We start from the raw sequence: 12,639 nt of genomic DNA, 5'->3' as shown, positions 1-12,639 counted from the left end.
TTAAAATTAACATTGAGAGTAAATATAGTAAAATTGCATTTGATTAAAATTGATCTAAGTAATAATAATAATTATTAAAAAGTTTGTTGTACAATTGTCCCTCATGTCTTGTGCTTTTATTGTATGGAAAAAATTATATTCGAAAATACATAAAATATCTTTATTTTTGGAGGGTTGTTGAATATTTTTTTATAAATATATTTTTTTGAAAAAACATTCAAGTCTGCCCCATGTCCAGCAGCCTTGGTGGAAGCTTCTGGAAACATTCAAATGTCACCCTTTCATTTTATTTATTTATTTATTTTCTTAGACCGTCATGTCTGGTCAAATTTAACAATGGCATAAAACCTACCCAGCAGCCACCAACTACCAGAGAGAGAGAGAGAGAGAGAGAGAGAGAGAGATGGCTTGGATGACAAGATTTCTGGGAGCGGTGGCTTTTTTGGCCATCGGAATCATCTTTTCGCCGGAAACCTTCGGAACAAAATCCGACGGTCAGTACTCGTCGAAGCTGTCCACCGGCCTGAAGCTTGCTCATCTCCTCAGTTTTTCCACGGCATGGGGTGCAGCTCTCTGGGTTACCTTCATCGGCGGCATCATAATGTTCAAGTACGTACTTCTCTGCATCTCAAATTTGCTCTCAATAAATGTTTTACTTTCGCTATTACTATAATTCGAGAAGTATAAGTCGCGTTTACAATGTCGAAATGTCAGAAACCTTCCGAGGCATCAGTTCGGTAATCTGCAGAGCAAGATGTTCCCTGCGTATTTCTCAATGGTAGGAGTGTGTTGTGCCATTTCCGTGGCGTCATTCGCGTATTTACATCCATTGAAGTCGTCTTCCACTGCGGAGAAGTACCAGCTGGGCTTTCTTCTCTCCGCCTTCGCTTTCAATCTTGCAAACTTGTTGGTCTTTACCCCAATGACTATTGAGGTGAGACTACCTTTCTGGTTTTTGAGTTGATCATCACGATCTATTGTCTTGAGAACATGTAGACAACTCGAAGTTACAATGTTCCAAAAAATAAAGAAATGGACAAATAAAATGCTATTTTTACCGATTTGGGGTTTGAATTTTGTGTCCTCCACCTTTCTATACATAATTTATGCATGCCCAATGATAAGTTGCTTATTAATAGTTGTTGGTGAAAGAACAGTTTTATTGAATTGTTTGTGCAATCTTTGTATGCTTTCGCATAAAGATGTAATGTTTCTTGAAAATTTCCCAAAGATAGGGACTGAAAGCTAGGTTATTTTGCCTGAGCCATGCAGAGTTTCTTGAGAAGTCCCCAAAGGTAGGGAGAAGAAAAGCAAAGGCTAGGTTATTTTGCCTGTGCTGCTCGGTCTTTATGGGAAAGCACAGGAAGTTTGTACAAATAATACTCCATGCGGCAGCCTGTTTTGAGCATTACATACTCATAAATGGGTGGCCTTGCTACCATGTGGCTGTTGTGCTACCGTGTGCCCCTCTTGGCTGCCTTTTCACTTGGATTGAAGCAACATGTCATGGTTTGTGTCTAGTGTAGTTATAGATTGCATCCTTTACAATTTTTGAGGGCTTAAAAAGCCTTAAATCACTGGTGTTTTTGATTCTGCTACTTCTTGCTTCACTGTGCTATTTAAATCCTTTTTCATCTTCTCTTCTCTTTCTTGTTTTTCTCTTTTGTAACTTCAGCCTTTTTAAAATTTCACGTCTCTTCCTTTTAGGCCGTGAACTATTAAATCCTTTTTTGTCTTCTCTTCTCTTTCTTGTTTTTCTCTTTTGTAACTTTATCCTCTTTTGGTTTTCGTGACTCACCCTTTTAGGCTGTGAGCAATCCCTACTTGCCTCTTTAGAGGGTGACTGAGGTTGTGGAGAATTGGACTTTGCCTGCTTAGAAAGTGGACAAGGCTATGGAAAAGTCAGTTTTGTCTCTCTTGTAGGCGAGTGATTTATCCTTTTCTAGGAAACGGTGGGTTATTCTTTTGTGGAGCAAAATGCTGAGTTGTCGCCCACGAAAATGAACTAAGTGTCCCTTATTTGATACTTTCATTGCCCCTACCCTTTTGTTGAACTCAGAATGTTGTTCATGGATGCAGGCTGAGTGGTGCATGGATGTATTATTGACTTCTCTCCTTCAAGATTTAGAGGGGCAAGATGGTCTTTCTTCATTGCCTACTCTTCTTCTAAAGGTGATGTTGGCATGTGTACTCCGTGAGTTATCCTTATCGCTCTCTAAGGGGGTTTCTCTATTGTCTAATGGAGCGAGGGTGGAATCTCTTCTTGCCAAAGTTTGCCAAATTGAGACGATGTCTGTAAACTCCCCTATTGTCCATAGGTGGGTAGCCAAGCTCTCATTTTTCCTCCATTTGGGTCCTAGGGAGCATAAAGCTTGCATGGAGGTCTTTGCTTGCAGTGCTAGCTATCATTCCATGGACATCTCTATTTAGTCTAGTATGGGATTGTCTCAGCTGCCATTATTTTTGATTATGCGACCAGCTATGTGAAAAGACCCAAGAGGTGGCAAGGTTGGAAAGTGAGCTTAGGCTGCTCCTGACAAAATGAATACTACATGTGTAGCCTTAAGTCAATGCTTCAATTTTGCCAAGGACAAGAAGGGGAAACATTCTGCATGTTGGGATTTGTGGCCTAAGGTCTCCAAAGGCAAAGCTGATGATGGCCACCCATGAGGACACAATTCTCTTGTTGTGGAGGTTTGCCTACCTTTACCCTAATGCTAAAGCCTGAAGGACTTAGAATAAGTTTTCCTTTTTGTATCCTAAGGCGTAATAGTTTTGTGTCCAAGTCTCGTGCACTAGCAAAATTTTTTTCTAACCTTGGTGCAGATTTTGGAATGAAAATATTGATTGGGCTACTTGTGTGTTTTTTACTCTAGCAAATTTTGCTCCAAACAATTAACAAAAGATAAGTCATATAAAATCACAAAACGGATGTAACCATCATACTTCATTAATCACTAAAATACATCTCAGCCTAAAAATAGCCGATGACATTGGTTATCCAAATTTGATAATTATTGGTTGTTGAGAATTAACATGGCGTTGCGAAGCGAATTTTATTCATAAAATTGAGATTACGTAAGGCGATAGTTGTCCAATTCGAGTAGTCCTGATACAGTTCATGAAAACCAAGCACACAATGAAAAGGATTGGTTGCTTCCTAAATGTTGGAAACATATTTATAATGATGAATATCAAGGTCGGCCCACCTTAGGCTGACTTACATAGGTTTTGTGGTCAATAGCACGAGATTGATGCTTAAGTTTTAAGAATATGCTAAGTTTGGTTGAGTTATTCCTCCCAAGATCCACATGCAGGGGTTGTATCCCTTAAAAAATATCCCATTTATTGCCCTAGTGTGTGGTTCTTCATCTAGTTTGTTTAGTTTATAGGCACCTATTTTTAGGACTTTGTGAATGAGGATTGGTCCTTCCTAGTTGGGTGATCATTTCCATAAGTGAAGTTCTTTGTGCTTGATTGGCAACACGACTTTTGGACCATTTCCTGCTCCTAGAATTCCTTGGCCTTGACTTTCTTGCTATAGATTCTTTCTATTGTTTTTGGTTGGTTAGTCAATCTAGTTCCCTAAGTCTCTCCACATACAAATCCTTTGATTTGGCCATCATGGCCGAGTTGTGCAAGTTTTGATCCAAGTACCCTTGTTTGATTTGCCTCAAGGATTGTACAATCACTTCTAGAGGTATCATGAAGTCATGCTTAAATGTTGGGACAAATGTTGTGACACCAATGGCTGTCCTTTGTGTGGTTCGGTAAGTTGGTAGACTTCCGATAGTAGTTCATGCCATGCTTTTGGGTTATAACATTTCATTTTCTCCAAGGCTAGTTTCACAATATTATTTATCGACTCCTCTTGGCCATTTGCTTGAGCATAGTAGGGAGTGGAATAAACAAACTTGAATCCATATTTGCATGCGAATTCTTTGACTTCATTGCCTGTGAAAATTGTAGCTTCAATGTTAATATATGCATGCGATAGTCTCCAATTCATACGTAGATCTTGGATATATTATTGGAACTTGCTCCAAAGTGCTAGGTATATTTGTCCCATAGGCTGAAATTGTTTGCGCTTGCTCATCGACCTTAGTATTTCAAATTTTCTCAGCATACTCATCAAAATTTCCCATCAAACCTTGGACTATTGTCAAGTATGGATGTAATCTTGCACTGTTGTGAGAATATTCGCTTTACTTGGTTACTAGAAGTGGAGCCACTTTTGATTCAGACCGATCTAACTCCCATGTTTTGTAAGGGTTGTAGTCTAGCAATTAGCGCTTTATATTCTGCTTGGTTGTCAGAGCATTTAAAATCCAGCATGACACTATTTCTGCCTTGGTCCATGGGCAAACCCAATCATTCCATCTTCCATTTGGACTTCGCGTAATTTGACACATGGATGATTAACCAAGAAGTTAGCCAATACTTGGCCCTTTATTGGTCACTAAGGTACAGATTGAAGCGACGAATCAGCTAGTCAGCCTCATTGCCTTAGGACCCTCTCCCCCTCATGCACGGCCTCACGGGGGACTACGTCAACTAGGAAGGGAGGATGTTACGTATTCTGTCCCCTTATTGTTTTCTCTCTCTCTCTCTCTCTCTCTCTCTCTCATATGTCCGATTCATTTCCATATTTGACGCATGAATTGAATTCGGGTCTTAGACATGGCGAATCTCATCTAAACTTTCCCATTTTCAAAGTATATTGCAGAAGTCAGAAGACGCCAGATATCCTGTTCAGGCACACGAGAATCCTACTTTCACCCACTTGATTGATCCAATTTTTGCCTCTTTAGGTAAAAATTTTTGAATCTATAGCAGCTCCACTGTTCTAGGGTTTCGCTTGCTACAAGCATGGAAAACAAATGGTCCAAGTCAATACGAAGAGGGCGTTAGTTGGAGCGGGAGCTTGGATCCTGTTCTACAATTTCACTATTTTAGAACCAGATTCAAGTCGAGTTCAGATGGTGGGACGAGATCTGCCAGATCAAGTTTTTATTCATTTTCCTGTGTTAACTTGCATGTTTTTCATGAACTTTGTGTATGAAGTAGGAATGGGTGATTTGTTTTCCTGTGTTTTTGGTTTTGGGGGGAAAAAAAAACTCATTCCTTTTTTTTTTAAAAAATAAATAAATTATATTTTTAAATGGGTGACCTGTTTTTTAAAAGGGCGGGTTTAGGTCCACCTATTAGTCACCTGTTAATAAACCGGGTTAACCCGAACCCATTTAACCCCGACCCGGTTTATGACCTGCCTGAACCCGTCCCATTAACCCGTTTTGCCACTTTAATAATGCCCATTTTCTGACTCACCCTCTTAAAATGGGGTGAATGAGCATGTGCTTTATAACATTGCATTCTTTGAGTATCTTTGCAGTAGTAGGCAGAAGGTAATGCCTGAGTTTTGAGTGCACAAAGAATGAGGCGAGGCAAAGTTTTTCCATAGGCAAACACCTAGTCTCAACATTATTTATCATGTGACTCAAGTAGTAGACAACATTTCGCTTTCTATTGCCCTCTTGGGCAAGCAGAGCTATCATTGAAGCTTCCAATGCCAAGATGTATAACATCGTTGGTTTCCTTGTTTGCGAAGGCATTAACATAGGTGGATTCACTAAGTATACTTTTAGCCTATTAAAAACATTATGATGTTTGTCTTGCCATCTTAAATTTGGCGCTCCTTTTAGCTTCAAAAACGGAGAGAACTCTGTAGTTCTGCCAGCTGCATTGGACATAAAAAATTTGTGCAAGAAGTTCACCTGGCCGAGGAAATGTTGGAGTTCCTTTTGGTTTCTAGGAGTTTGCATTTGCAGAATCGTCTTGGCCTTATTATTGTCTATTTCAATCCCTTTCTCATGAACCTGAAAACCCAAAGAATTTACAACTAATATGCCAAATGTGCACTTAAGTGGGTTCATTTTCAAATGGCATTCCCTTATTATGAAGAAAACCTTCCTTAGATCGATTAAGTGGGCTTTCATTTTTGTCGCCTTAATGGCCACGTCTTCAATATAGAAATCCATTAAGTGCCCAATCACATCGTGGAAGATCAGGTTCATGGTTTGTCAGTAAGTAGCCTTTTCGTTCTTCAGTCCAAAAGGCATCACTACCCACTCAAAGGTTCTAATTGCACCAAGGCATCTGAAAGCTATCTTGTGGACATATCCTTAACAGTGTCAATTTAACTATATCCTGAGTGTCCATTTATAAAGCTCAACACTTGATTTCCTACCATTGAGTCTACTAAGTGGTCAACCATAGGTGTAGCATATTCATCTTTTGGTGAGGCAGTGCTCAGTTTTCGAAAATTGATGCAAATGCGGAGCTTTCCGTTCTTCTTCGTATATGGGACTATATTAGATAACCACTTCACATACCTAGTTGTTTCATAAACCCAGCATGAAAAAGTAGCTCCATTTCCTCCTTTATTTTGGACATTATTTTAAGTCAATTGTTTAAGTGGCCTAAAAGACTCCTTTGTAGGCAACTTGACCTCCACTAGTTGCTTGTCAAGTCTGGGCATTTCCTTGTATTCCCAAGCGAAGCAATCTTGGAATTCTTAGAGGAGTGAGCTATTTCTTGCTTGCCTTGTGGACCTAGATGCATAAAAATAAAAATGAGCCGATCGTTGCCTTGTCAACGAGATTAATCTCCTTCAGTTGATCAAGGCTTTCCATATTGTGGTTGGGGTAGGCATGACATAATCTTCACTTCTCATGGGCAGACACTTTTATCACCTATTTGATTAGGGTTTATGCCCTTGTTACTGAACATCCTATCAATTCGTTACTTCCATCGAAAGAACCCAATTTATAGGGCTGATGACATCCTCATATGGATGTGCCTTGCGTATGTTGCTCACTTTCTCTACACTCCAATTCGGCCTTTATAGCATAAGGAACTTGCGAAAATAAGATGGGATGCGCATGTTGGAATGGATCCAACCTTGCCCGAGAAGAGCATCATAGGTGGATCTTGAACTTCAAAGAAGTGCTCCTTTCGCGTAGTCCCTCGAACGATTAGATCTATGGGGGCAATGCCCAATGTTTTGGTTTCTCCTCCTATGAAGTTAGTCATAATGATATTTGATGGAAGTAAATCCTTTGTCATTTTGCCTAACTTCTTCAGGGTTCGTTCTGGCATGATTTTTCCAACAACTTCATTGTCTATGAGCATGCGATGGATTGGTTGCGCCCTTTGAAGTGGGCAACTATGTACAATGGCTTAAGGTGTTTGGTTGTTGCCTCTACAGGCCTATAGAGGGTAATTGTTACTGAGTCTACCTCACAACATTGTGTTATTCTTTTCTAGGCCCTCCATCCTAGGAGTATACCTTTCAACTTTCACCATGTTGCCATCTAGGAATGGTTTTTATCCAGGAGCTGCCCCAAACTTAGCAGTGAGAGTACAGACCATGTTGATGGAAATGGGTCGCAAAGTCCCCAATCTTGTCTTCTTTTGCTTCTTCTTCTTCTTCTTCACTCAATCTTGCTAGTGTTGCTCCCTAGCCTAGGTCAAGCCTTCTTCGGTTGCCACTCCTATCGCCCAGGGTTGTCTTCTTTGCCTAAAAGGCATTTTTGCCATCAAGATGTTTGCTTGGCAAAACCTGTTTGTCATTACTCAAGCAAGCCTCTCAACTTGTCTCCTCCTTTGAAGCCTCCAAAATTGGGTTTTTGCGAGCTATGTTTTTGATGTCTTTCCTTTGGTTGGGTGAGGTGAACCTCTCAAACATCATCCTTTGATAACCCCTCGACTATTGAATCCTTCAATGCTAGTGGGAAAAAGGTGTGAAGATCCCTTGGCTGAGCCTAGACTTTCATGGCAATCCTTCCTTGGTCATCAATATGCTTTGCGACCTTTTGCTTATGCCTTTTTGGAAATTGTAGTGTCTCCCTTCAATCTCGTTTGATAAGTTCTCTTTAGGGCTGAGTTTGACTCGGCCTTGCTTCATTGGCTGCCTTCCTTTCTTTGGGAGACCATTTGCTGCGGGGTGCCTTGCTTCTTGTGTCGTCATTGTTCCGTTGGTTTGGGGATCATTACCTAGGTGACATTCACCACCCTCTTTGGGATGGGTCCTCATCAACTTTCATAGTTCCCTTGTTTTTCTTAGGGAACTTAAGGCAACTTTCATTTAAGGTCTTCTAGATATGATTTTTGAATACCACACAACCAGAAGTTGTATGAGTTCGGGAGTTACGCCATTTATAGTATTTTTTAACTTTTATTTCTTTGGTTGACAACACAATATGATCCTCAACTATCTTTACTTGCCCATCTCTCAAATGATGGTAAAAAATCTCGTCTACTTTTGTGATGTTGAAGGTATAGGTCTGTCTTACATCAAAAGGAGTCCTCACATCCTTGTTTCTTCATCCAACATCCATTGGCTTTGGTTGAACCAAGGCTGGGCACTCATACCCTAGGCTAGGCTTGAAATTGGCCATATTTATTTCATCTTTTGAGCTTTCCTCCTTTGTATTGTAGTTACCTTGGCGACATAATATTAAACCTTTGCAATATGTCCCATTGAAAGATGCCTTTTTCTACTCTGCTTTGGCGAGGAGTCTTTCATAGTTTATTACCTTTTCTGTCAATTGGCTAAGGTTTGAAAATTCTCTTGCATTGAAGAACAATTTCGTGTACATGATTAGGCCATCATTGAAAGCTAGATTCATGCATTGCTTTATAGATGCAGGATTGACATTTGCTCCTGACTTGCCTAAACTTGGCAATGAACTTGTCCATAGATTCATCTTATTGCTGTTCTACCTAGACAAGATTGCTTCTTTTGACTTTAGGCTTAGTCTTGAAGAAATGTCTATGAAACAGGTCTTTGCCTCTCTCCAAGAGTACGAGCCGCAATGGATCTTGGAGGCAAATTCATATACTTAGTGAAGGCAGTCTTGGAAAACAAGATTGGGAATAAACGTAATCTTAGGTTGTCTTCTGACCGAGCCTATGCCACGAATTGGTGCTACGTGCTTGATTGTGGGTTTATTGTATTTTCTTGGGAATAAGTCAAAATTTGGGCCCTTATAACCCCTTTGGAAAGGGTAGTAGTCAATATCTTCGGAGTACGGGTTTTGGTAATGGTTTCTTCCTGTCGCATTGCTTGAGCAAGTAGGGGTGAATCCTGGGTGCCAGCCTCGCCTTGAGTGTTAAGGTGAGGTGTATTGCCTGTGTGTTGTAGGCAAAAGAGATGAGTCCTTGATGGCCAGTCTTCAGGGTCTTGAGTCTTGTCGCGCTTTGGGCTCTAATTTGGCCTAGCCTCATTCTGGCGTGAGTTTTGCAACCTTTTAACTGCTGACATAGATGACTTAGGTGCATCTCTTGGCCTTTGTAGGACATCTGCTTGCTGAAATTTGAGCTTTGGGCTAGGTTGAGATTGTTCAATTAGAGACTTCTAGTTTGCTATAGAGAATCCATTGAACATGTCTTCCATCCAAGCTTTCATTTCAGCTTTGAAATTGTTAAGGATTTACGTCATAGTCACCACCTCTTAAGGGGTGTGGGAGGCCGAATGTTGATTCTCTTCGGCCACTTGTTGCCTTATTGCTAGCGAATTTGTGTTTGTTAGTCTAGAGGGTTTCAGCAAATTAAGATTTTGAACTATGTTTTCCTCTAATTCATTCCCATTTTGAGAGTGATCTTGACCAATGACCTTTTTGTCTCATTCTTTAGTTGTACGCTGTGGGGTACCTCTCAGGTTGGTGTCATTGGAAACACCCTTTTTGCTACTTGTCATAATTGTTGGCATAATGTGTCTTGCCAGGCATGCCAAAAAGGTGTAATGCGATTGAGTTACCAAACACCTTTTTTATAATGAGGATATGTGACGGAGAGATGGTCTCACTGAGCATGCCAAAAAATGTTTGACGATAAATGTTCATAGACACCCTTCTAAGATGGTGTGGATGGTTTGTGGTTAATTATGGATGTGTATCGAGGATGAAAGGGATTGTAAGGCCAGCCCACATTAGAGGTATTGGGATGGATACCTTATTTCAGAAGGGATACCCTAAAGAAATAAGGAGACTAGGAGAAGGGAATTTTAGAAATGGTAGAAAATTATAGGTGGGAGAAGAGAGGGAGGTAAAAAGACTTGGATTAAAAGAGGGGGAGAAAAGGACAAAAGTGGTAGATTAAAGATAGGGAGATAAAAGTAAGAGAAGGAGAGAGGGATAAAAGGCAATGGGTTTGTTTAGCGCTGGACTATTGTATTATGTGTAAAATTGATTGAAGATCACTTCAAAGATGAGTTATTCACATATTTACAGCCCCCTCTCCTCCAAGTCAAACCTGGAGTTACAAGGAATCTCCTAATATTAGCCCTTAAATGGAGCGAACTATTAAATTACCCCACAGTTAATAGATAATCAAGCTAAAATGGAATTTGTTCTTTCTCAGGTGAGCCTTATTTGGTAAATTTCTGGGTCAACTTCATAGGTGATTTGAGTGACATTTTAAGGCGATGAATGCATGGATTAGTTTCTCGCTATTCCAGTAAGTCTTTTATTTGGCTTCTTAACCAAGGTGACTCTTTGTAAACGAATGTGGCCTAGGTGTACAAACTCAAACAAGGTGAGGGACTTCTTTAGTTGGTTATTCTTCTTGCCATCTCTGTTCTTTCTTGACTTTATAGGGGCGATGCTTGTTGGAGCGGATGGAGCTCAGGCGAAAGAACCTGGCCTTTACTTTTCTCCTCCCTACCTTTGGGGACTTGTCAAGAAACTTTGCATCTTTATGGGGAAAGCGCATAACACAAACTTGAATAAAAATTGAAATTAAACTAATTAAGAACATGTTATACTGAGGTGCAGAAATCTCAGTTTCTTTAGGAAGATTCAAGCCCTTTGCAGCTCGAGGAAGCCTATAGACCTGGTGAAGCAGAAATACTCTGTGGCTTGCTCCCACCAAAATATAATAGCCTTATTGAACTGTGGCTCAAACCAATCCTGCATGAATGGGAGAGCCTAAGTCCTTCTAAAGAAATATCGTCCTTTGAAGAGTAAATTCTGTTGATCAGTTAGTGGTATCTTCATGCAACATTTTTCTCTATGTTTTGTATATATTCAGAAAAACTGAAAAATTTATAAGTGCACAAATCCTTATCAAATTCATGAACAAATCAATCACAATGCATTTAGAAAAAAATGAGATACATGTAGATATGCATGATACATGTGCATGAATCAATTAGCCATCCAAAATGCAAATGCATATATGATGCACTCGATATTAATCTTCAACATTAGAATGCAGTAATGCACTAACAGCTGTAAATTAAAAATTCATTTAAATATCATGCAGAGCTGATTTCTGGTTTCATCTAGTTTTGCAAATTGAAGTTGAAGGTCCTGGTTCCAACTCTACTCTAGTATGTTGTTTGTTGGTGAATTTGAAATTGAATCTAAATTCAGTAGAGGCCAAAATAATGAAAAATAATTTCATTGCAATAGTAATTCTGTAGGTTTTACATTTCCAAAAAAATCACCTTCTATAAATTGTACCTTTGATGTTGAGTTCTATGTCCATGGCGTATTTATAGATTTGATCTAAATATGTGTTCTTTTTGTGTTGTTGTGGTAGATGATGAAGCAAAGACATAAAGTTGAGAAAGAACTGAATATTGGGGATGAAATTGGGTGGTCAAAGAACCAGGAGGCTGCAAAGGCGAAACCAAAACTTGCAGCCATGAATAAAAAATTTGGGATGATTCATGGGTTGTCATCCCTAGCTAATATTATGTCATTTGGTAGCCTTGCCATGCATTCATGGTACTTGGCAGGTAAAATCAACCTTTAATATGGTTTCCATTTCTGGTTGCTGGGGATGATTATCTATATATCCATAAATGTAAGCTAAACCAACTAAGCAAGGACAGGTGTGCTAGTTGGACAAATCATGTATAAATACAATATAAAAAATAATTTAGCTGTTTTCTTACATCTGTTGAAATAAAATTCTGTGTATTGCTTGGGTATTTACATTTTTTCGCAGGAAGTTCTCATGTATAAAATCATTTTAATGCATTTTGCAAAGCATTTTGGTGAAGTCTATACTGTGTGTTGTTGTATTTAAGTCCTTTAAAAAGAAGCGTTCAATGAATGTCATTTTTTTTCATGATACTGTTTTTTTTATCAGTAAAAAGAACTTGATGCCAACCCAACTCAGAGTACACACAGTTAACAACCCTGCAGGGTGGCATGGAAATCTAGAATTACATTATGGTCTATCACTAGTAGCCCACTATGCTACCTGGAAACTGCAGCAACCCACTGCTGTTTACTCTTCTAAAGTGGCGTAGTTGAATTTTTAAACGCGCTCCTGTTCCTTTCTCTCCAATCACACTAGAAGATTGCAAGAGTGATGAGAGCCAAAGCCTTTCTCTTCTCCTTGGTTGTTCGAATCCCTTTCCAAGCCTAGAACTCCCCTCCCATACAGCTGGCAGTAGCCCACTGTTGTCCAATTAAGGTTAGAGCTATATTCCGAAGGTTTGTGGTCTAGGAGCAATGGGGGATGTGCTCAACTGATTATGCATCAGCCATGCATATAGAAAGTGATGATGCATATAGGAGCTATATTTTTATTCTTGTCGTACCAGCAGTCACAATACGTGTGTGC

At 39.6% G+C, this 12,639-nt stretch overlaps 1 protein-coding gene across 1 annotated transcript; it reads left to right on the top strand.

The window, feature by feature from the left end:
* Nucleotides 1–225: 225 nt before the first annotated feature.
* Nucleotides 226–12,002, top strand: LOC131156755 (uncharacterized). The gene is made up of 3 exons (XM_058110678.1): nucleotides 226–609; nucleotides 715–934; nucleotides 11,605–12,002. Exons 1-3 carry the CDS (start codon nucleotides 404–406, stop codon nucleotides 11,818–11,820), a joined length of 642 nt encoding a protein of 213 aa, XP_057966661.1. The 5' UTR covers nucleotides 226–403; the 3' UTR covers nucleotides 11,821–12,002.
* Nucleotides 12,003–12,639: the final 637 nt, after the last annotated feature.

Source organism: Malania oleifera, chromosome 5, assembly GCF_029873635.1.
Source record: "Malania oleifera isolate guangnan ecotype guangnan chromosome 5, ASM2987363v1, whole genome shotgun sequence".
Lineage (NCBI taxonomy): Eukaryota > Viridiplantae > Streptophyta > Magnoliopsida > Santalales > Ximeniaceae > Malania > Malania oleifera.
This window is presented reverse-complemented; position numbering and strand designations above follow the sequence as displayed.